The following is a 21,498-nucleotide window of genomic DNA, read 5'->3' as shown; positions in this document are numbered from 1 at the left end:
GTTCCTTGACAAGTTAAAAAAAAAAAACTATGGATTTACAATTCAATATTAAAATAAGAGAAAATATACCACTATAAAATGCTTACAAATCACAATACACAAACACACGTACAGACTCGATCATTAACACACACACAGTCTTACAGTTCATGTTTTTTTTTTCCAAGATGGCGCCAGTGTGTAGGGCTGCCCGTCTCTCGCTCTCTGCTTGTATTTTATTTTTGTTATTTTTACAATGGTTTGCGCAGTGTGCCGAGTCATATTTTCAGTATGATCGTCGGGCACTTTTGGAGCTCTGTACATTTGCTGAAATTCCCGCGGAGTTTTTGAACAGCGGCCAGCACTCTCCTCCACCGGTCCTATCTGAGATTCCTGCATTCCTTCTGCGTGATCCTGGCCTTTCTCTATGGAGGAAACGTCGCAGATGTCGTGGGAAGCGTGCAGGGATTTTGGTGAAACTGAGGCAAAGTGTGGATTATTCTATCAGGTCTCGCTCTGGATCTGATCATCTCCTCTCTGACCCGTGGTGCTCCCGGGGCCCGGCTGCTGGCCAGCTGCCCGCGCGCTCAGTTCATGTGAACACCTGGAGTTGTTTACCTGTGCGCCACACCAGCAGACCTGGAGGAGCCGTTCTTCATAACCTGCGCCCGCTGGCGCGCGCGTCTCCCTCCACGGCTGTGCCTGTGTTGGACCATATCAGGATGTGTTTAATCAACGCAAGGTCTGTTTCCAACAAGACATTTATCCTCAATGACTTTTTTAAAGATCAGGAGTTGGATTTTCTGTTCGTCACGGAATCTTGGATTTCTGATGGTGAGTCCAGCGCCTTGGTGGATTTACTACCCCCGGACTGTCTGTGTTTCAATGCCCCGCGGCCATCAGGTCGGCGCACGGGGGGGGGGGGGGGATTATTAACAGTTTTTAAAGCAAACTTGGCCTGTAAACAGTTGTCCATCCCGGTGTCCCGCGCCAGCTTTGAGCTGAGCGTCTTTGAACTCGGACACTCTCCTACGGTTCTGTGTGCACTCGTCTATCGCCCACCTCGTTCTAAGGACTTCATAAATGAATTCTCTGACTTTTTGGCTGATATCACACAGAGATACACTCACTTTTTGCTTATTGGTGACTTTAATTTGCATGTGTGTTGTCAGGAGAAGCCCTTAGTGAAGGACTTTCTGGATTTATTGGACTCTTTTAATTTAGCTCAGCAGGTGAGCGGCCCCACCCAGGAACACGGTCACACGTTGGACCTCGTTTTAGCACGCAATGTCTCCGTTTCTAATTTGAAAATCGGTGACAATGTTTTTTCAGATCACATGCCTGTATTGTTTGACTTCACCCCCCCTTGTCATACTGCTAAGACGTGCGTTCCTGCACGTACGCGTTCCATTAACATTTTCACTGCTGCTCGTTTTAATGAAGGTTTTAACTCTGAGAGGATCGAACAGCTCTCGGTGTCTCTTACCACTGAGGAGCTAACCTCTCAGTTCAACTCTGCCTGTTTAAATGTTCTGGACCGTGTTACTCCCCTTAAAACCAGAAAAACGAAACTTAGATCAGAGCCTTGGCTGAATGACGTCACACGAGCCGTTAGGCAGCAGTGTCGCAGAGCTGAACGAAGGTGGAGGAAGGACATGTTGCCGGTTTCTTTTCAAATGTTAAAGGAGAGTTGGCGTCACTATCAGAAAACCGTTAAAGCTGCCAAATGTAAATTCTTCTCTGATTTAATTGTCTCCAACTCCCACAACCCCCGAGTTCTTTTCTCCACCCTGAACTCAGTTCTACACCTCAGTGAGCCTTCACCTCTGGAAGCCTCAACTGAGCTGTGTGAAAACTTCCTCCATTTCTTTTTAGAAAAAGTGGCACCTCCATTTCTTTTTAGAAAAAGTGGCAAACACCCGGGCACTCATTTCTCCACCAGCTCATGATCTGTCCATCCCATCTCAATGTGTGGCTGTGTTTGACCACTTTGAGCCCATCTCTCTGTCCTCTCTGGAGCAGGTAATGTGCAGCATGAAACCATCTGGTTCCCCCTTTGATGTGGTCCCCCCTCAACTGCCAAAGTAAGTTTTTCCTACCCTGGGTCCTTTTATCCTTGCTATTCTGAATAGCAGTTTATCCTCAGGTGTGGTGCCAAAGACTTTTAAACATGCTGCTGTCCAGCCCCTCCTGAAAAAAAATCTAACCTTGACCCCTCAGTCATGTCCAACTTCCGGCCTGTCTCCAGACTCCCATTCACCTCTAAACTACTGGAAAAAATTGTGGAGTCTCAGTTGAAACAGTTTTTGGGGGATCACGCTATCCTAGAGTTATTCCAATCTGGCTTCAAATCTCTCCATAGCACTGAAACTGCTCTACTGAAGGTTTTTAATGACATTTTCATATCCACAGACGCAGGTGATTCTGTGCTGCTTGTCCTATTGGACCTTACATCTGCTTTTGACACCATCGACCACAAGATCCTCATTTCTAGACTAGAGCAGTGGGTGGGCATCACAGGGTCAGCCCTTAAATGGTTTGGGTCCTACCTCTCTGACAGAACCTTCTGTGTCAATATCAAAGATTTTAGTTCGGCATTGACAGCGCTCCAGTGGGGGGTACCACAGGGGTCCATCCTCGGTCCCCTTCTCTTTTCTTTATACCTGCTGCCACTAGGTGCTATCTTCCGCAAACACAACATACCCTTTAATTTCTACGCCGATGATTGCCAAATTTACTTCCCCCTGAGGCACAGAGGCACACGCTCTATTCAGCCTCTTCTTGACTGCCTAGCTGACATCCGGGACTGGATGGCTTTAAACTTCTTAAGCTTCAATGAGAAGAAGTCTGAAGTCATGCTGTTCCATCCCAGTGGCTCACTCATGAACCATGACATTGACCTTTTCTCTCTAGCCCCGCTAGAGAAACAAAAGGTCACTAATCTGGGGGTGATAATGGACCTGTCCTTAAAACTCAACAGTCACGTAAACATGATGGTCAAATCCTGTTTGTTTCAGCAGAGACGGCTGTCTAAGCTGAAGCCTATACTCTCCAAAAAGAACCTTGAGACAGTGATCCACGCCTTCATAACATCTAGGCTTGATTACTGCAATTCACTTGTGTTTGGAATCAGTCAGTCCTCCATTGCTCGTCTACAACTGGTCCAAAATGCTGCAGCCCGATTTTTAACTGGTACAGGCTATAGAGAGCACATCACGCCAGTTTTGGCCTCCCTGCACTGGCTACCCATTCACCTTCGGATCCATTTCAAAATTCTCATGTATGTTTTTAAATCACTGAACAGTTCCGCCCCATCCTATCTCACTGATCTTCTGCAGCCATATGTCCCACCGCGCTCTCTGAGGTCAGCAGACCAGATGCTTCTCTCAGTCCCAGAAACCCATCGTAAGCTCAGAGGTGACAGGGCTTTCTCTGTTGCAGGTCCACGACTGTGGAATGAGTTGCCACTGAGTGTCCGGCAGGCTCCCACACTCTCAGTCTTTAAGTCTCGCTTGAAGACCCACTTCTATTCTCTTGCCTTTAACACGGTGTGATTTGTTTTGGTCCGGTCTGTTCTCTACTCTGTTGGCCATTTTAGTTAGCTCCTGCTGCTATTTGTATCTGTATTTCTATTTTATGTTTTCCTGTCTGCTGTGCATGTTTGGTTCTTTTGTACAGCACTTTGGTTGGCCTTGTTGCTGTTTTAAGTGCTCTATAAATAAACTGGTATGGTATGGTATGGTATGGTATGGTATGGGTATGTTTACATACCTGAGCAGTTTTTAAACAGTTTTTTTTTTTATTAGATTTGAAGAGCTGCAGCTCTTCACATCATCAGTTTTTTTCATTCATTCAACCTTTATTTCTACAGGTTAATCCCATTGAGCCTCGAGGACTCATTTACAAGAGAGACCTGATTTTTTTTTTAACAAAAAGTGATGACAACAGTGGACAACAATGACAACAATAGACAATCATAAAAGAGGCATACAGATTTATTTTAATTTTTTAATTTTTTACAAGTTAAAATAAAATGGCAACCAAAAGTACAGTCGAAAGGAAAAAGTAGCAAAAAACAGCTAGATTATAAGGCGGTGTAAAAAACTAAAAACAGGAACATGTCTGTACTGGTTTTTGCCAGGAACTTAATGATGTTTGAAGCCACTTAGAGAGGTCAAGGTCGAGAGCTTCACCTTCCCTTCTTTATGGCCTCCCCAACAAATCTCTCCAGAAGCTGCAATTGGTCCAGAACTCAGCTGCCCGTGTCATCACTCAAACCTCCTCCTATAACCACATCACTCCTGTCCTGCAGCAGCTCCACTGGCTCCCGGTTAAATCACGCATCGTCTTCAAAATTCTTCTTCTCACTTTCAAAGCTATCCACAACCTTTCCCCTCCGTACCTATCTGACCTCCTACACATCTCCATCCCCTCTCGCTCTCTCAGATCCTCCTCTTCACTACACCTCCATGTACCCTCTGCCCGCCTCTCCACCATGGGGAGCAGGACCTTCACCTGCTCTGCTCCTCATCTCTGGAACTCTCTACCGCCTGACTTAAGAAACACCACCTCTCTTTCTATATTCAAGACTGATCTGAAAACACATCTCTTTACACTCGCTTATCCTTCTTAACTTTGTTTTATGTAGTTTATATTTCAATTTATTCCTGTTGATCTTTGCACTGTTTGTTTTTACACAATCTTTCGGATATATTTCTTAATGTAAAGTGTCCTTCGGTGTCCTGAAAGGTGCTTTTTAAATAAAATGATTATTATGATTATTATTATTACCATTTATGATTTTATAAACAAGACCCAAGTTAGAAAATAATCTAAAAATTCCAAAGCTCTAAAGCTTGTATTTCTCTAAAATCCTACAGTGGTGATAGTGCACTGTCTTTTTATGCAAAGCTTTTAGAGTCAGTTTATATAAAGATTGAAGAGGTCTTAAAACACCAGCACCAGCCTGACCCCAACAGGTGATACAGTACCACATATGGGATAAAATCATGGCATGCATGAATGTCAAGTGAGAGACAATGTCTGATATATTTAACTTTTTTAAGTTTGAATTTAATGACTTTAGTCATATTCTTAAAATGCTTCTTAAAATTCAAATTTGGATCAAGGGTCACCCCAAAATATTTAAATTCAGTAACTATATCAATTTTTTCCTCTTTAATGTAAATATCAGTACTAGGAAACTATACCATGGTTTTAGAAAAAACAACAACATACATTTGGTCTTCTTTACATTTACATTTTATACTTTTTTTGGGATGTAACTGGGATCCTGTGTACACAGTTCCACCACCTGCGCCACATGTGGTTCAAATGACAAATAAAGAAACTCTGACTCTGACAACAAAACTGAAGTTGGTACCACGCTTATTTTTCAAGCAACTCAGCTCACAACACAGATGGACGTTTATGGTGGCATCTATCTTTGTTTTTGATGTGGCAACACAATATTCTATAGGAACCTTTCTTATGCCTAGAGGAAGTTGATACCTCACATACTTTTCACGTTATCATGCTCACAGCATGCAGTGGTGATTTCCAATTTCCCCTCTTTGCTCTAGTGACGGGGGGACAAAAAGAGAGGTGAACAGCAATATGTACTGTGGGATGCAGTGGAAAAGGATCATACGGTAGCATAAGATGAACGACAAAATAGTTTATAATTAAAAGGGTTAGAATTCAAAGTAAACATATTTTTATTGAGTTCACTGTCTTATAAGTCAGCAAAAACTAGGTTAAAACATATTAACGTTTCCATACGTCCAGAGGCAAAGGGGGTTATAATATATTTTTGAGGATTTTATGAGCTGACTCCTTGATTTGTGAACATTTTCCAGTCTGATTAGATGAACACATGTGTGCTGATGGCAGGCTGGCAGTGTGCTCCCCACTGAGACTCTTCTACATCAGGATACACAAGATCTTTGTAGGGGATATGCAGTTTAAAAACACAGTACCTGCGATCCACATCTGACTCTGAGCTGGGTGAGTGGTTAGGGTAACCGTGGAACTTCTCCTGTGGGAAAAACCCATCCATATTTGAATAGGCACACCAGAAACTGATTTCATGAGTTATCAGTTCTGCAGGGGGCAGCAAACGCTTGGATATCTCACCTCGTCCTCACTATCGTCTGCTTTGAGCTTCTTTTTGTCTTTCTCCATTTCCTTCCCTTTCTTTTTGTCATCATTGCTGTTTTTCTTCTCTTTCTCAGGCAGGAGGTCATCCAGCCACGCCAAGTCATGCTGGGTAAAGACCACATCAAGCACCTTCCGGACCACCATGAGACCCAGGATCTGATGTTTGACAGAGATACGTGCTATTAAAAAAAATCTAATAATAGTTTCTAATCCAAGTCATGCTTAATGAAACTGGTAGGCAATTAGTTCACAGTGAAACCTGTTGGGGATTTGCCAGGTACCAAATAAAAGCCCCGCCTGCTTGCTGAGAGGCAGCATCTGTACCACCTGCGCCACCATGATGATGATGATAATTTTATTTCAGACAGACATTTCACCAACAAAACATAATAATAAAGACTTTCATGTTTCTAAGTGTAAATACAATATCTTACTATCAAATATACATACTCAATTTTTATAGACTCAAATACATGTAAATATTCCACTTTTTTGGTGACTGTGAGTCTGAAAAGGAGTAGATGAAGTTTAACTTATATAATCATAACCCTTTTCCATTCATTAATTCATAGCATAAATAGTCGTCCTGTTGCCAGTATGCTTTCCAAAAATAATAATAATAAAAATATAAATAGTAATAATAACTATAATACTATTTTCTGGACCAGATGAAAGTAACACATACACACATAGATATACATACATATCTACCTGCATAAATACATAAATAATATATACCTATTTACACACACACACACAAACCAGCACCCAAATGCCCAGTTCATCCACAGTTCTATAATTACCAGCCAGTTCATCACCCCTGTTCATCCTTATACTTTTGAATAATAACCATTTTGAGTGTTTTCTTAAAACACCTCATGCTTGGACTTTGCTTCAACTCTTTGGTGAGTTTATTCCAGATGTTCACACAATGACAGAAATGCACATTCTCTTCATTGTTGTTCTAACATTCAAAGTTCTGAAATTTAGGTTTTCTCTATCGTCATATCTCCTGACTCTATCAGTAAATCATTTTTGAATATTTTCTGGCAATAGTTTGTTTCTAACTTTATACATAAATTGTGCAGTTTGAAACTCTACCAAATCTGTGAGTTTCAGGAAATAAGAATCTATAAATAAATTGTTGGTATGACAATAAAAATCAACCTTGTGAACTATTCGAATGGCTCTTTTCTGTAATGTGCATAATGGTTGAAGTGAAGTTTTGTAAGTGTTGCCCCAAATTTCCACACAGTAACTTAGATATGGCAAAATAAGTGAACAGTAAATAATATGAAGGGCAGAAGAATTTAGAAATTTTCTAGCATTAGAGAGAACTGCAATACTTCTAGCTATTTTAGATTGAACATATTTAATATGAGGTTTCCAACAGATCTTATTATGAATCAATACTCACAAAAACAGAATTTCAGTCACTCTCTCCTGTAGTGACGTAGCTGTTAGCTTCACTACTAATTAATTATTCTTAAAGCTAGTTCAAGCACAAAGAATATTAATTGTTTAATTACAACGGATTCTTTTCTTTTTCGAGTTAAATTTCTGTTATGTGACCAAGATAACTGTGAGTGGTTTAATAAGTGACATGAGACGCCATTTTATCTTTGACCCATCAGAATAAATGCGGTCATTTATTTAACAGAATCAAAATTTATCATCAAAATATGTACACATTGATTTGCTGATCTGTTTCTGATTAATAAACTTGGCACGCTTTATTCTGATGGGTCAAAGATAAAATGGCGTTTCATGTCACTGATTAAACACTCCACTCACAGTTATCTTGGTCACATAACAGAAATTTAAGTTGGAAAAGAAAATAATCTGTTGTAATTAAACAATTAATATTCTTTGTGCTTGAACTAGCTTTAAGAATATTTAATTAGTAGTGAAGCTAACAGCTACATCACTACATTTTGGTGGCTCGTAACGTTTCTGAAGAGATAAATTGTATGTGTGACCTGAGATATTGAGACACATTGTGATAATGTGGAAAACTCGTCATGTTGGCATAAAAAAGTCCAAGTTTTGACCTTGGTCGAAACATATTTCACGGCTGTGGAGTTCAGAAAGATGTAGAATTGCATTGAGGTTCATTTTGAAGCTGGAAATTGTCATTCTGTGTATGTGATTAAGCTGTACGCAGAGAGAAAGATGCATCATTCTGTTTGAAACTCTTGCATGACCGGGGGTTCGGTGGGCCGACCGGGTTCTGTTTACTGGACTCGAACGAGTCGTGTTTTAAATGGTGAAATGCTGTCTGTGAAACTGAGCGCCGACTCAGAGCTGCTTCTATGCTGATTCGCTACATTCCCACAGTTAATTGTGCATTTTCGAAGCTTTAATGGACGATATTGTGGCCGGACTGTTGAAGCTAACTGCTAGCTTAAGGCGAGTACACACGAGCTGTGATTGGTCGAGGACCGCTGTGTGAAATGTTCTGATTTGCCGAGAAGCTGGTGACGTAACGCCGTGCACGTCCACTCTCTGGCGTCAGTGCATAAAGCCCACCCCGATGTCCACGTGTCTGTAAAGTCACGTGACCCCGGAAATGAAGCTCATTTTAACTGAGTCTTCCTTAGTGGTTAAAACAATTGAATAAAGCCCTGACCTTCGTTCCTAACCTGATGAGTGTATGCCTAAAGAGCGTGCTTTTGAAGCGACGTTACGTTCAAGCTTTAAATCCGTCTATAAATGCTGATTTGGACCGTGTTTGTCCGTTGCTAATCGAAGCTAACGTCTAACGACCGGATGTCAACAGGACGGTTCACAGGAAGTCGTCAGTGACTCCTACCGATAAAAGTAAGCTTACACCACCACCTGCTGTTGAAAACAGAGTATTACAGTTTTTCATAGCAGAGCTGCAAACTCGCTTTTCATTTTTATTTTGTTAATCAAGCTTGATTTATGAGTTACTGTTTTAAATAGTGAATTCTGGTAAATTAAACGGCTTAAAGAGCGTTTAAAACTGCAAAGTTGCTGTCAGACTTTTAGTGAAAATTGCAGGTTTATTAATTTTAAGTGCATTGGAGTAAATAAACATTGAAATAGCCTGGCTCTTGTATCTGTTAGAATTAAGCTCATATGAAGTAACACTGCCACAGGAAGCATATACTTACAATATTCTTGGGGTAAAGCCTAAACACAGGTGCCCAATTATTGAAAAGATGGCTTATAACAGTACTGTTGATGGAACCCAGAGCTAAAATAGTGTGTGAAACTCACTGCTCACTTAAATACAAACATTTACCTGTAGAAAAATTCTAAGATTGCGACGGTTTAACCAGATAGGTTTTGCTGAACAGTAAATACAACCATGGCAGATTTAACAAAAGCTGAGAATGCTAATCTTAGAAGGGAAAAATGTAGTTATGTAGCTGTTAGCTTCACTACTAATTAATTATTCTTAAAGCTAGTTCAAGCACAAAGAATATTAATTGTTTAATTACAACGCATTCTTTTCATTTTCGAGTTAAATTTCTGCCATGTGACCAAGATAACTGTGAGTGGATTGTTTAATCAGTGACATGAGACGCCATTTTATCTTTGACCCATCAGAATAAATGTGGTCATTTATTTAACAGAATCAAAATTTATCATCAAAACATGTACACATTGATTTGCTGATCTGTTTCTGATTAATAAACTTGGCACGCTTTACTAAACAAGACAACAGAACATTACTGATTGAGACTGATTCATCTCTGAAGGCATCTAGCTTGGTTACTGGCGAATAGAGAAGTTTAAGAGAGGAGGAATAGATTTAAGGAGGAAGTTTAGATTTAAGGTTGAAAGTTATGTGTTGAACCAGCACATGGCACCCTTCCTCCGACATCCAGCTCAGCCCTCTGGTACACTTCAGGACGTGCAGCGACTTTGTTACCTGAGATGGTGGATACCTCCACTCCGGAACAGAAGTCCATTGGTACGCTCCCTTTTCAGCGTCTCCAGTTAGAGTGGCTGGGGGTCATCAGAAATCGTGACGAAGTACTCGGTTCAACCAAATAAGCTTCCTTAGGAATTGAGCTTTTAATGCTCGGGTTGAGTCACAGCCGAGGCAGGCTGTGACTACGTTGGACTGGAGAGACCTTTGGCACATGGTCAAATCCATCTGCTACTTAGTTGAGTCTCATCTCCGACTGAAAGTTCCAGCAAGACTGCCAGACTAAGACTCGTGAAGACTTTGAAGAAGACTGACTAAGACTTAGAAGGCACAGTCACATTATCAATTATTATTTGTGAATCGCTATGCCCTTTACAATTCCCAAATAACATAAACTTGGTTTTATCTAAATTTAGTGATAATTTGTTAATATCAAACCACTTTTTCAATTTACATAGCTCTAAATTAATTTCTATCAAACGCTGCCGTAAATTTTCACCTGTACAAAAAATGTTTGTGTCATCTGCAAATAAAACAAAATTAAGTATTTTAGAAAACTTACATATATCATTTATGTATAAACTAAACAACTTTGGTCCCAATACTGAACCCTGGGGAACACCACAAACAATGTCCAAGCAAGAGGACTGGAAATCACCCATTTGTACAAATTGTTGCCTGTTTCTAAGATAACTTTTCAACCAGTGCTAAACTACTCCTCTTAGACCATAGCGCTCTAGTTTCTTGATGAGTATTTCATGATCAATTGTATCAAATGCTTTTTTAAGTCAATAAATACCCCAAGGGCAGGTTTCTTTTTATCTAGTGCACTGGTCACCTCTTCTCTTGATTGAAGAACTGCCATCGCTGTGGATCTTTGTGACCTAAATCCATACCGACTCTCAGCGAGTAATTTGAGTTTACTAACAAATCTATACAATCTAGCAACAAATATTTGTTCCAGAATTTTGGAGAATTGTGGAAGTAATGAAACAGGCCTGTAATTCTTCTTTATTCTTCTTTAATCACCTTCTTTATTATTATTATATCAATGCCGTCACAGTCAGTTGACCTTTTATTTTTACATTTATTTACAATATCTATAATTTCTTTTCCTTCCACTGCTGTGACAAACATGGAATCTGGATTTCTACTAACTAATGTGTCATTTAGTGTTTCTTCTACTGTGGCCTGCGGGATTTCTTCAGCCAATTTAGGCCCCACACTTACAAAATATTTATTAAAATGATGAACTATCTCTTCTATGCTATTAAGGTTTTTATCATTATTTGTAAAGTGTTGAGGAAAGCTAGTATGCCTGGAGATTTTTCTAATGACACTATTTAAAATATTCCAGAAACCTTTAATATTATTTTTATTTCTATCCAACTGTTTGCTGTAATAATCTTGTTTTGCTATCCATAAAAAAGCGGTTAATTTATTCTTATATTTCTTGTATTTAATGTATAGCCGTTTACATCTATTTGTAATTTATCATTTTCAAAAGGAATATTTCCAGACAATATGAAAGTAGCTAAGGTAGTTCCTCTCTTTAAAAATGGTGATAAATGTGTGTTCAATAATTATAGACCAATACCCTTATTACCACAGTTCTCAAAAATTCTAGAAAAACTATTTGTGACCAGATTAGATAAATTTATTACTAAACAAAACATTCTAAGTAGCAGTCAGTATGGGTTTAGAGCAAAATACTCTACATCAATGGCTCTCATGGAAATAATGGAACAAATAACTACTGCTGTCGATCAAAAACAGTATTGTGTTAGTATTTTTGTTGATTTTAAAAAAGCATTCGATACTATTGACCACACTATTCTCCTTGAAAAATTAAATAAATATGGTATAAGAGGACCAGCATTACACTGGGTATCTAGCTATTTAAAAGATAGGAAACAGTTTGTACAAATAAATGGTGTAAGATCTGACCTCTACAATATCATGTGTGGAGTTCCTCAAGGCTCTGTGCTTGGACCAAAGTTATTTATTTTATATGTGAATGACTTAGTGAATGTATCAGGACTCCTCAAATGTGTCCTTTTTGCAGATGACACCACATTTTTTTGTTTGGGTAAAGATGTAAAACGGATGTTGGAATTGATGAAGACAGAATTTGATAAAATACAAACTTGGTTTAAACTTAATAAATTATCATTAAATTTAGATAAAATTAATTACATGATATTTAGTAACAAAAAGAGAACTGTTGATGATCCATTTAAAATTGAGGGTGTTGAGATTTGTAGAGTTAATGAGATGAAATTTTTGGGTGTAATCATTGATGAACAGCTAACATGGAAAAATCACATCAATTCTGTAAGAACAAAAATATCTAAATCTATTGCAGTACTATACAAAGTCAGGGAATTATTAAATGATAAAGCTCTGTACATGTTGTATAACACAATCATTGTTCCACATTTAATCTATTGCATTGATGTTTGGGGGAAAGCGTGTAAAACATTTACAAAGCCTATTTTTATTTTACAGAAAAGAGCTGTAAGAATTATCACCAGAAAGCATTACTGTCACCCATCAAGCACATTATTTTATCAACTGAACTTATTGAAGTTCCATGATTTGGTAGATTACAGTATTTTATCAGTTATGTATAGGGCTCAAAATCACACATTACCATTAAATATCCAAAGAAATGTTGTTAAAAGACAAAGTTGTTATAATCTTAGGGGATAGAGATATTTGTCAAACCAACATTCAGAACTAGTCTGAAGGGAAGGTCTACCTCAATCCAAGGAGTTGGATTGTGGAATGTTCTAGAGAGTGATGTGAAAAATGTCAAGTCAATGTGAACATTTAAGAAAAAGATCAAAACTGAATTGTTAAAAAAGTTTTTATGAAGTAGCTTAGTGTGTGTTTTGTATTAGAATTAGAAAAATTAAAAAGTTATTCATTTTGTTCTGTTACTTGAAAATTATTATGATTGAACTAATTGTTTGAAAAAAGGGGCAGATATAATAAGATTTTTTATTCTTTCTGCTGCCTTTCATTTTAGATCTTTTGTATCTTTTTTTATATTGTTTTGGAATTGTTTTGTACCTTTTTAAAATGAATAAACTTTATACCATACCATATTTATTTTCAACCTCAATTGATCTATGCTTTATGAAGTCTCTGTATAGTTTGTTCTTTTTTACAGGCATTTTGTAGTCCCTTTGTGATCCATGGAGTTTCTGAGTTGTTATTTTTATGAATAAACTTTATATTGGGACAATTTTTATCATATAATGATTTAAAAAATATTCAGAAAATTATCATATGCTTTATCCATTTCATTTTCTTTCAATACAGACTCCCAATTTTGTTTAGATAATTCATCTTTAAATGCCAGGCAGCACGGTGGTGCAGCTGGTAGAGCTGCTGCCTCTCAGCGAGCAGGTCCCTGGTTCAAACCCCGGTCCAGGGTCCTTTCTGGGTGGAGTTTGCATGTTCTCTCCGTGCATGCGTGGTTTTCTCCGGGTACTCCGGTTTCCTCCCACAGACCAAAAACATGCATGTTAGGCTGATTGGTGACTCTAAATTGTCCCTAGGTGTGAGTGAGAGAGTGAATGGTTGTTTGTCTCGTTTGTCTCTATGTGGCCCTGTGATGGACTGGAGACCCGTCCAGGGTGTACCCCGCCCCTCGCACAGTGATTGCTGGACATGGGCACCAGCGACCCCCGTGACCCAAAAATGGAATAAGCGGGTAAAGAAAATGGATGGATGGATGGATCTTTAAATGCTTTTATAGATTCTTCAGTCCTTAATCTTTTAAATATTGGATTATTCTTCCTCTTATCTTTCACGTGGCAGTTGTCACAAACAACAAAAACAGGTAAATGATCACTTATATCATTAACTAATAATCCACTTATTGTATTATTATGTATTATTATCACATTTGTAAATATATTGTCTATTAATGTTGCGCTGCTAAATGTGTTTCTGGTAGGTCTTGTAATTTGAGGGAAAAGGCTGAGACTGCATGTAGTATTAATAAACTCTTCAGTCGATTTGTGATTGTTTACATTCAGCAGATCAATATTAAAGTCCCCACAGATAAAATAGTTCTTTGGTGTCTTAGTTGTGTAGGTTTTCTCAAACCATTCTGTAATTGCCGCCGACAATTAAATCAAAGGTTAAAAAAAAGTTGCATAATGTTGTTTTTTCTTTTTCAGCCATACTTTGAGAAAGTTTCCTGTAACCCAATTACAGACACGTACCATCACAGGGAAAATAATGGCTAAGAAAGTGGATTTAAGGACCCACAGCAAGGCCAGACACAGAATCTGTATGAGCGTGAACAGATGAACCCTCCTCAGAGGAACATGACGGAGATAGGTGAAGTCAGGCTGGTGCTTGGATGGCATCAGATACAGCTTGATTCTGTCCCAGAACTGCAGAGACAATGGGACAGAAAGGGGGAAAAACATGTTTATTCCAAAGTTGGTTGAAAATGTCCACAGAAAACCAAAATGATCATGCTCATTAATCCAGGTGTAAAGGACGAAACATCTCAGCAACAAAAGAAACCGTCCAGGTGACCTGACTGAACATTGTTGGTCCACAGAAAAATTTAAATTGCGTGTCCAGAAAGAAGAGATGAAGTTTACAGGTCAATTAGTTTTGTTGTTTAATGTGATTTGGTGGCGTCTGTGCGGACACAACAGATTGTGTTTGCCAACTCCCTTCTTTATTTACATGGTAGCTGTAAAAATATCACTTCCCTGTTGCTATTAAGATAGCAGTAAGTCAGATGCCCAGCCACAAAACCCTTACTTCTGATGATTAAACCTTACAGCTAGCAAAGGCAGGTACCTGGATTCCACTGAGAGAAGCAACACCCATGTAGAGGAAGATGCCGTACAGCACCGGCATGGGGATGAACTGCAAGCAACAAAAAAGACAACTTGATTCACTGAACTCTGACCTCAGACAGTTAGATCTTTAGCACCAACACCACTGCTAATACAAAGCTTTTACAAAATATACTGTCGCAGTGCATTATTCATGCTAAAAATAAAACAAAAACTATGTTTTCTTTCTTCATTTCTTGTGCAGTTCATACCTTGAGTATTGGAGCCAGGAAGATGGAGACTCCGGTGAGAACGAACACCAGAATGCCCGTCACTCGCTGCTCTCTGTACGTTTGACAAGAAGAAAGTTTGGTCAGTTTCACAAAGTTTTTCTTAGAGCAAACCAAGAGTGACAACCTGATCTCACAGTTACGGGGGGGTGTAACTTCTTTATCCTCTGTTGTTTTTGTCAGCTTCCCCACTTAAACAGAAATGATTCGTGTCCCATTTTGATGGTAGTTTATTTTTAAAAGAGACAGTGATCTGAAGGCAGATGTGCCCACAGCCTCTGGTGACACACCGTGGATTGAAGCCATGTTTGCATTTACTGGATCGTCGGCTGCACACGTTCCTGATGCAATAGAAAGCCCGACACAACCCTGCCCGCACATTAAGCATATTATTATGGCCCAGCCTGGTCCGAATCCAGGTCGGGTGGGGTTGGGCTCCTGGTTTGGGTTAGAAATAACAGCTCTACCTGGGAACGCCTTGGGATGTCCCCGGACGAGCTGGCCCAATGATTTTTAAACTTCATTAGACTTAGATCATAAGAGTTACATGTCTATTTATGAAGTAATTGTGCATTTTGATCTTCTGTCTGAATGAGGAGTGGATTTGATGTCGGTCAAAAGTCAGAGGACAAGTTATGAGAACGAAGTGCCGTGTTTTTAAAACTCTCAGACAGTAAATAAGAAACTGGCACCTGCAAAGTCTGTCATTTCTTCAAAAAAGTTTCCTGTCTGTACTAACCGTTCTTAAAAACATTTCTGCTGTCTGTTGACTCCTAATAACCCTTTGACATCACTAAACTCCACCCCTGCTGGTTGTGTTAACCAATCAGGAAGTACCAAATAACAGGAAGTGGATACCCTTTAAAAGGAAACACTTCTTGGAACTATTCAGTCTTTCCAGTCTTCCTGGAACTTTGTCTTACAAGTTTACTGGAAGACTCAGTCTGATGGCGAGTCGAAGAGGAACTTTCAGTTCTTACTGAAAGTCAGCTTTGGAGTATGGAATTGGACCATGTGCCAAGGGTCCATCCATTCCAGCGGAGTCACAGCTGCCTCGCTGTGAAGTCACCCGGGCGTAACGCCCTACAACTTCTAATGAAGATTCCTTCTAAGGAAGCTTATTCTGTTGAATGGAGTACTTTGTCATGACTTCTGACGATCCCCAGCCACTCTGACTGGAGACGCTGAAAAGGGAGCGTGAGATGGACCTCTGTACCGGAGCTGATTCATCTTCTGCATAGATAACAAGTCGTTCACGCCCTGAGTGTACCGCGGGCTGAGCTGGGGTCGAAAGAAGGATGCCATTTCTGGTCAACACATCTTCCTTCATCCATCTAAACCTTCTCTTTAAATCTTTAAACTTCTTTACTCCTTCTCTTTAAACTTCTATTCACCAGTAAATCAAGTTAAGTGCCTTCAGAGATTAATCATTCTCCATCAGTAATCTTCTGTTGTCTTGTTATTTGAACTTGCTAAGTTTATTAATCAGAAACAGATCCAAAAATCAATGTGTACATGTTTTGATGTTAAATTTTGATTCTGTTAAATAAATGACCGCATTTATTCTGATGGGTCAAAGATAAATTACGTCTCATGTCACTAATAATACATTCCACTCTCAAGTTATCTTGGTCACATGGCAGAAATTTAACTCGAAAAAGAAAGAATCCGTTGTAATTAAACAATTAATATTCTTTGTGCTTGAACTAGCTTTAAGAATAATTAATTAGTAGTGTGTCTGCAGCAAAGCTGACCCTGTCTCACTACAGGTTCTAGTGGGCAGGGTCAGAGTTCAACAAATGACATTGCGCACCTTACCAGCTGGTGGCGGTAATGCTAGGTGTAAGACCATGAAACAGGTTTCAGTACAGGATGAGAATTTATTTTGAATTTTCTATTAAATAAAAAGTATACAGATTATTAAAATTATATAATTAAACAATATAAATCCTGCAAATGAACTTTTAATGAACTTTAGTTCACCATTAAATCTCTGATGAATCAGATTCTACAAAGACATCAATATTTAAAATGTTATGATTTTTCTTCATCATTTAATATATTTGCCCTCATTTCATGATCAGCGGCCCCCGCTGACCCCCATCAGCCCCTGTCTCACACTCACAGCCCCATCATGTCATGTTTCTGCTCCTCTTTGTCATCATGCTGTTTTTCTTCTGTCATTAGCCACACCCCCTCTGCACTTTCAGCTCATCAGCCTGATTCCACTCACTTGTTCAGCTCATCTAGTTCACCTGCTCTGCATCCTTCATAAACTCCATTCTCCCTCTCCACCACGCTGAATTATTACACCTTCCATGGTCCCTGATTCTGAAGCCTTTTTGTCATAGTATCTTGTTTCATGCCTTGCATCCTTGCCTTGACCCCTCGCCTGTACCACGGATTCCTTGTTTTGCCTGCCCCTCTTTGGATTTGGAATATTTGCTCTGACCACGGTAAACGACTCTGCTTTCCCTTCACGACGATTATGGATTACGACTTGGCTCTGGTTTCTGCTGTTTCCCCGTGTATGACCCCTGCGTTGTTATATGGACCCTGCTGTTGGACTTGCCACCCCACAAACCACATACAACTGCAGCTGCTCTGCCAGTGACATCATTGCTGACAGGTGACTCTCTCCCTACAACCTGTGAGGACCTGTTAACACAGCTGATCCTGACTTCTCACTAACGGCCAATAATAAAAATCAGCAAGCAGCAGCAAACTGGTTGATCCACTCTGAGAAGGTGCTTTTTAAGAGACTGAGCTGAATACAGCACCTCAGACTGAGGAAGTCTCTCGGATGAGAGACGAAACGTTTCTACATTTTTTTGTTGTTTTTTTTTTTTTTTTTTTGAATGTCCAGAGGACCAGATTGAACTTTTTTTGGATTTTTCTACCTGGATTATTGAGCATGCATCAGGATAAATTGTTCTTGTTTTTGCACTCCTGTGTCTGGCTATTTTGAATCCAAAAACACAACCGTGACAACTCATTGTGTCTAATTTTATTGTTCAATTTAGATATATGGTTTTGTTTTTTCTATACAGATTATTTTTATTTTATTGTAGCTTTGATTTAAAGTGTAATTCTTGTTTAGTGATTTGTACATTTGTGGGTTAGAATAAAGTTGAACTAAAGCCTGTGTCTCTTCTTTAAACATGTTTAAGGGAAATATTCCTGAGATCCAATAATTTTGTGTCTTTTTATGATTCTTCAGCTGAGTTAACTTTAACAGATTATTTAATAAAGTCATTAAAGTGAAAACAGAAATTCATGATAAAGCCGGCACCATTTATTTATTTATTGTTTTTAAATCGTCAATGCCAAAAAATATATATATTTTTTATACATAAAATGTTTTTAAAATTTTTTTCCACCCTCTGTCCCAGACCTGTCCCGGTCCGCCCATCTGCCAGTGCTCGGGGTCCACCCTTCAGGAGCATGCAAGGCCGCGGCTTGGGTGGGCTTCGGCCTCGCATGCTCCTGCGGGTCGGCAGCACGGAGGAGCTTACACAATGACCTGCGGAACTCGGAGCCGGGGATATGACACCCTGCCTGGCCTGAGGGGGCTCCGAGGAGAGGACCGGGGCACTGGCAGAACTCCATCTAGCTTGGTCTGAATTTTGTCGTCGGCCACCCACCAAGCACAAAAAATGCCTGCACTTCAGCATTAGACCACGTTGTTGTCATTATTAACAACAAAGTCCATGCTCAAGAATCCAGGTATAAAATCCAACATTTTTCAGCATTCTGAAAAATGTTGGATTTTATACCTGGATTCTTGAGCATGGACTTTGTTGTTTTCAACCAGTTTGACAAGACTGTCAACAAGGAAGAGGGCCGGCAATGGAGGAGGGGGCGTACCAAAGAGACCATCTTATCACAAGCAGAACTGGTTTGTTCCACTTTGAAGTAAACTGTTGGAGGAAGAATCAGTTTTGTTGTGTGTTTCTTGACTGATGAAGCCTTCTGGATTGAAGGCGAAATGTTTCAGCACCAACAAAAAAAAAAAGAAACTGTCCAGATGATCTGACTGAAAAATGTTGTTGTCATTATTGTTTTTAAAATCTTTAAAATAGGTCCAGACGCTCCTCGAGTTTGAGTTATTAGTTCTGTCTCACGGATTGTCTGTGGTTAATCTGGAAATTGGGGATGCTATTGTTTCAGATCACAAACCCATTTCATTCCAAACCTCTGTTATTCATGAGTCTAAATCCCCCGCTCCAGCCAAGAGTTGTTGGATATTTAACTCTTCAACCGCTGCTCTTTTTTCCTCTGCATTCATTACTGATGCTGCTTCAGTCCCTGAAACCTCTGCCGGTAATAATACACAGGAGCTGCTCAGTAGGCATGATGTGACCTGCTCTAAGATCTTAGACCTCGTGGCCCCGCTAAAAATCAGGCGACTATAGCGGGCACCACACCCCTGGTTGAACGTGACCACTCGAGCGGCCAAACGTCTATGCAGGAGAGCTGAACGCAAGTGGAAAAAGGACAAATTACAGGTTTCTTTTATTATGTTAAAAACATGTTTGAAAGATTATCAGAGCATCGTTAAATCTGAAAAGAACAAATACTTCTCCCAAATCATTGCTTCAAACAGTCATAATCCCAGAGTTCTTTTTAATACTGTAAATTCCATTTTAAACGTGCCTCGGTCTGCCAGCATGGAGGCCTCCGTTGACATCTGCAACAACTTCACCAGATACTTTGCTGATAAGGTAGAGTTGATTAGGTCATCCATCCCCCAGTCCACAACTGATCCCTCTGTCTTTATCCCTTGCTCAGCTGTCTTCAAACAGTTTGAACCCATTTCACTCCCATTTCTGAACAAAGTCGTTGGTCAGATGAAACCCTCCGGTTCCCCCGCTGACCCCATTCCTGTGTCGTTTTTCAAACAAGTTCTACCCACGATTGGACCCTCTGTTCTTACTATTACAAATAGTAGTATTGTGACAAGTGTGGTTCCAGATGTTTTCAAACATGCAGTAGTTCATCCGTTAATTAAGAAAGCTGGACTTGACCCTTCAACTTGCTCAAATTTCAGACCAATCTCAAAACTTCCCTTCCTGTCCAAAATCCTGGAGAAAATAGTTTTCATTCAATTAGACAAGTTTTTGAATGAGAACAGAATCTTAGAGATTTTTCAGTCTGGTTTTAAGCAACTCCACAGCACTGAAACAGCTTTAGTAAGGGTTTGTAACGACGTTATGATATCAAACGATTCTGGTCAATTTGTGGTACTTGTGCTCCTGGACCTTACTGCTGCTTTTGATACTGTTGACCACAGTATCCTCATATCACGGCTGGAACAGTGGGTTGGGATCACAGGTGCTGCATTAGAATGGTTCCGCTCATACCTGAGTGGCAGGAGTTTCTGTGTCAAGGTTGGTAACAATGTAGCCGCCTCATTACCTCTTTCTTGTGGGGTCCCACAGGGTTCGATTCTAGGACCCCTTCTGTTCTCACTTTATTTGCTTCCACTGGGGTCCATCCTGAGGAAACATGGTCTTTCGTTCCATTGCTATGCTGATGACTGCCAGATCTACCTGCCTGTGAAACCAGCAAGTGTTTGTTCCATTCACCCACTGTTAAAATGTCTGGATGACATTAAGGCCTGGATGGCTTCAAATTTCTTAAGTTTTAATGATGGGAAGACTGAAGTCATTGTTTTTAGCCCTAGCTCAACTGCCACCACTGATCCTGTCAACCTGGATACTCTTCAGCCATATCTGAAGCAGTCTGGTAAAAATCTCAGGATGGTTTTAGACTCTGACTTCAAGTTTGACAAACAAATCAACACTGTTCTGCAGAAAAGCTTCTTCCAACTCAGACAGGTAGCTAAGCTCAAGCCAGTGTTGTCCAGACCCAACCTTGAGAAACTAGTCCACGCCTTTGTCACGACCCGATTGGACTATTGCAACGCACTCTATGCTGGGGTCAGCCAGGCCTCCATCTCACGTCTTCAGCTCATCCAGAATGCTGCTGCTCGTCTTTTAACCGGAACTCGTAGGTCTGAACATATTACTCCAGTTCTGTCCTCCCTTCACTGGCTCCCTGTTCATACGAGGATAGTCTTTAAAATTCTTCTGTTGACCTTCAAATGCCTAAATGGCCTCGCACCCCTTTACCTCTCTGAGCTTCTGGAACCTTACGTTCCCTCTCGGGCCCTGAGATCATCCGATCAGCTGCTTTTGGCTGTTCCAAAAACAAGAAGCTCAGAGGAGATCGGGCTTTTTCAGTCATGGGCCCCAAACTCTGGAACAACCTGCCCCCCAACATCAGGCAGGACACCTCCCTTCAACCTGCCCCCCAACATCAGACGGGCCACCTCCCTTCAACCTGCCCCCCAACA

At 40.0% G+C, this 21,498-nt stretch overlaps 1 protein-coding gene across 1 annotated transcript in view; it reads right to left on the bottom strand.

The window, feature by feature from the left end:
- Window positions 1–5,842: 5,842 nt before the first annotated feature.
- The window catches only part of slc4a5a (solute carrier family 4 member 5a), a 205,987-nt gene continuing 190,331 nt past the window's right edge, over window positions 5,843–21,498 (bottom strand). The window contains exons 20-24 of the mRNA XM_037679966.1: window positions 15,123–15,195; window positions 14,873–14,941; window positions 14,278–14,451; window positions 6,115–6,294; window positions 5,843–6,016 (exon numbers count right to left, since the gene is read on the bottom strand). Of these exons, the coding sequence (XP_037535894.1) occupies window positions 5,843–6,016; window positions 6,115–6,294; window positions 14,278–14,451; window positions 14,873–14,941; window positions 15,123–15,195 (670 nt within the window). The remainder of the gene's footprint in view (window positions 6,017–6,114; window positions 6,295–14,277; window positions 14,452–14,872; window positions 14,942–15,122; window positions 15,196–21,498) is intronic.

The sequence above is a fragment of the Nematolebias whitei genome, chromosome 8, assembly GCF_014905685.2.
Source record: "Nematolebias whitei isolate Nwh7 chromosome 8, NemWhi1, whole genome shotgun sequence".
Lineage (NCBI taxonomy): Eukaryota > Metazoa > Chordata > Actinopteri > Cyprinodontiformes > Rivulidae > Nematolebias > Nematolebias whitei.
Note: the sequence above shows the minus strand (reverse complement) of the source record. Positions and strands in the feature narration are given on the sequence as shown.